Source organism: Mus pahari, chromosome 6 (genome assembly GCF_900095145.1).
Source record: "Mus pahari chromosome 6, PAHARI_EIJ_v1.1, whole genome shotgun sequence".
NCBI classification, from domain to species: Eukaryota; Metazoa; Chordata; class Mammalia; order Rodentia; family Muridae; genus Mus; species Mus pahari.
In genome coordinates this window covers 95,532,198-95,532,900 of record NC_034595.1, presented here as the reverse complement: position 1 = coordinate 95,532,900, position 703 = coordinate 95,532,198, and the positions used below count along the sequence as shown (strand labels likewise).

The 703-nt window shown below is 44.0% G+C and overlaps 1 protein-coding gene across 1 annotated transcript in view; it reads left to right on the top strand.

Moving 5' to 3' along the window:
• Window positions 1-233: 233 nt before the first annotated feature.
• The window catches only part of Aadacl3 (arylacetamide deacetylase like 3), an 11,928-nt gene continuing 11,458 nt past the window's right edge, over window positions 234-703 (top strand). The window contains exon 1 of the mRNA XM_021201339.1: window positions 234-431. Coding sequence (XP_021056998.1) covers window positions 261-431 — 171 coding nt within the window. The 5' untranslated portion in view covers window positions 234-260. The remainder of the gene's footprint in view (window positions 432-703) is intronic.

Sequence of the window (703 nt, the reverse complement as noted above, 5' to 3'; positions counted from 1 at the left end):
CTTCAAGTAGGAGCTTCTGAGATCAATTTCCATCTGAATAAGGTTATAGGAACCACTTTCTCCTCAGTATGGGCCCTGGCCAGGAACAATATCCTCCCCTTGGATCTGTGACATCTTGACTGGGCGGGGACAGTGTTTACAGGAAGCAGGGAGGTGGAGAGGGAAGCTGGTGATGTATAAGACACCTGCTGATCTGCTTTGTCTTCCATGGCCTGTGGCAGGTACAGATGATACTTGGCCTTCTCTGAGGCAGAGGCATCATGGTGGTTCTGGCCCTGACACTCCTTATAGGTGCAGTTGCTGTGTTCTCACTGGGCAGTCTGCTGTGGGTGATCGGCAAACACTTCTGGACTGAACACATCCCTGAAGGCATCACTCACCCCTGGAGGCTGCGAATCCTCAGTTGCTTATTCCATCTGACAATGACATGGGTGAGTCTCTGCTTTGCTTGCCTTCTTTGCCTGAAGTTAGGACAAGTAAGATACTGGATGCTACAATACTACACACAGTTCAAAGAATGTTTGCTTTCTCCATGTTTCCATTACTGTAACAAAATATCCAAGACAAATGGACTTACAAAGTGAGAAGGTTTATTTAGGATCATGGTTTTTGAGGTTGCAACTTGTGATGTTGAAAGGAAAAATTATATAAATTCAAAGTTTAGAAATGTAAAATTAAAAGAGTAAGTTTCAAAAATTCAAAG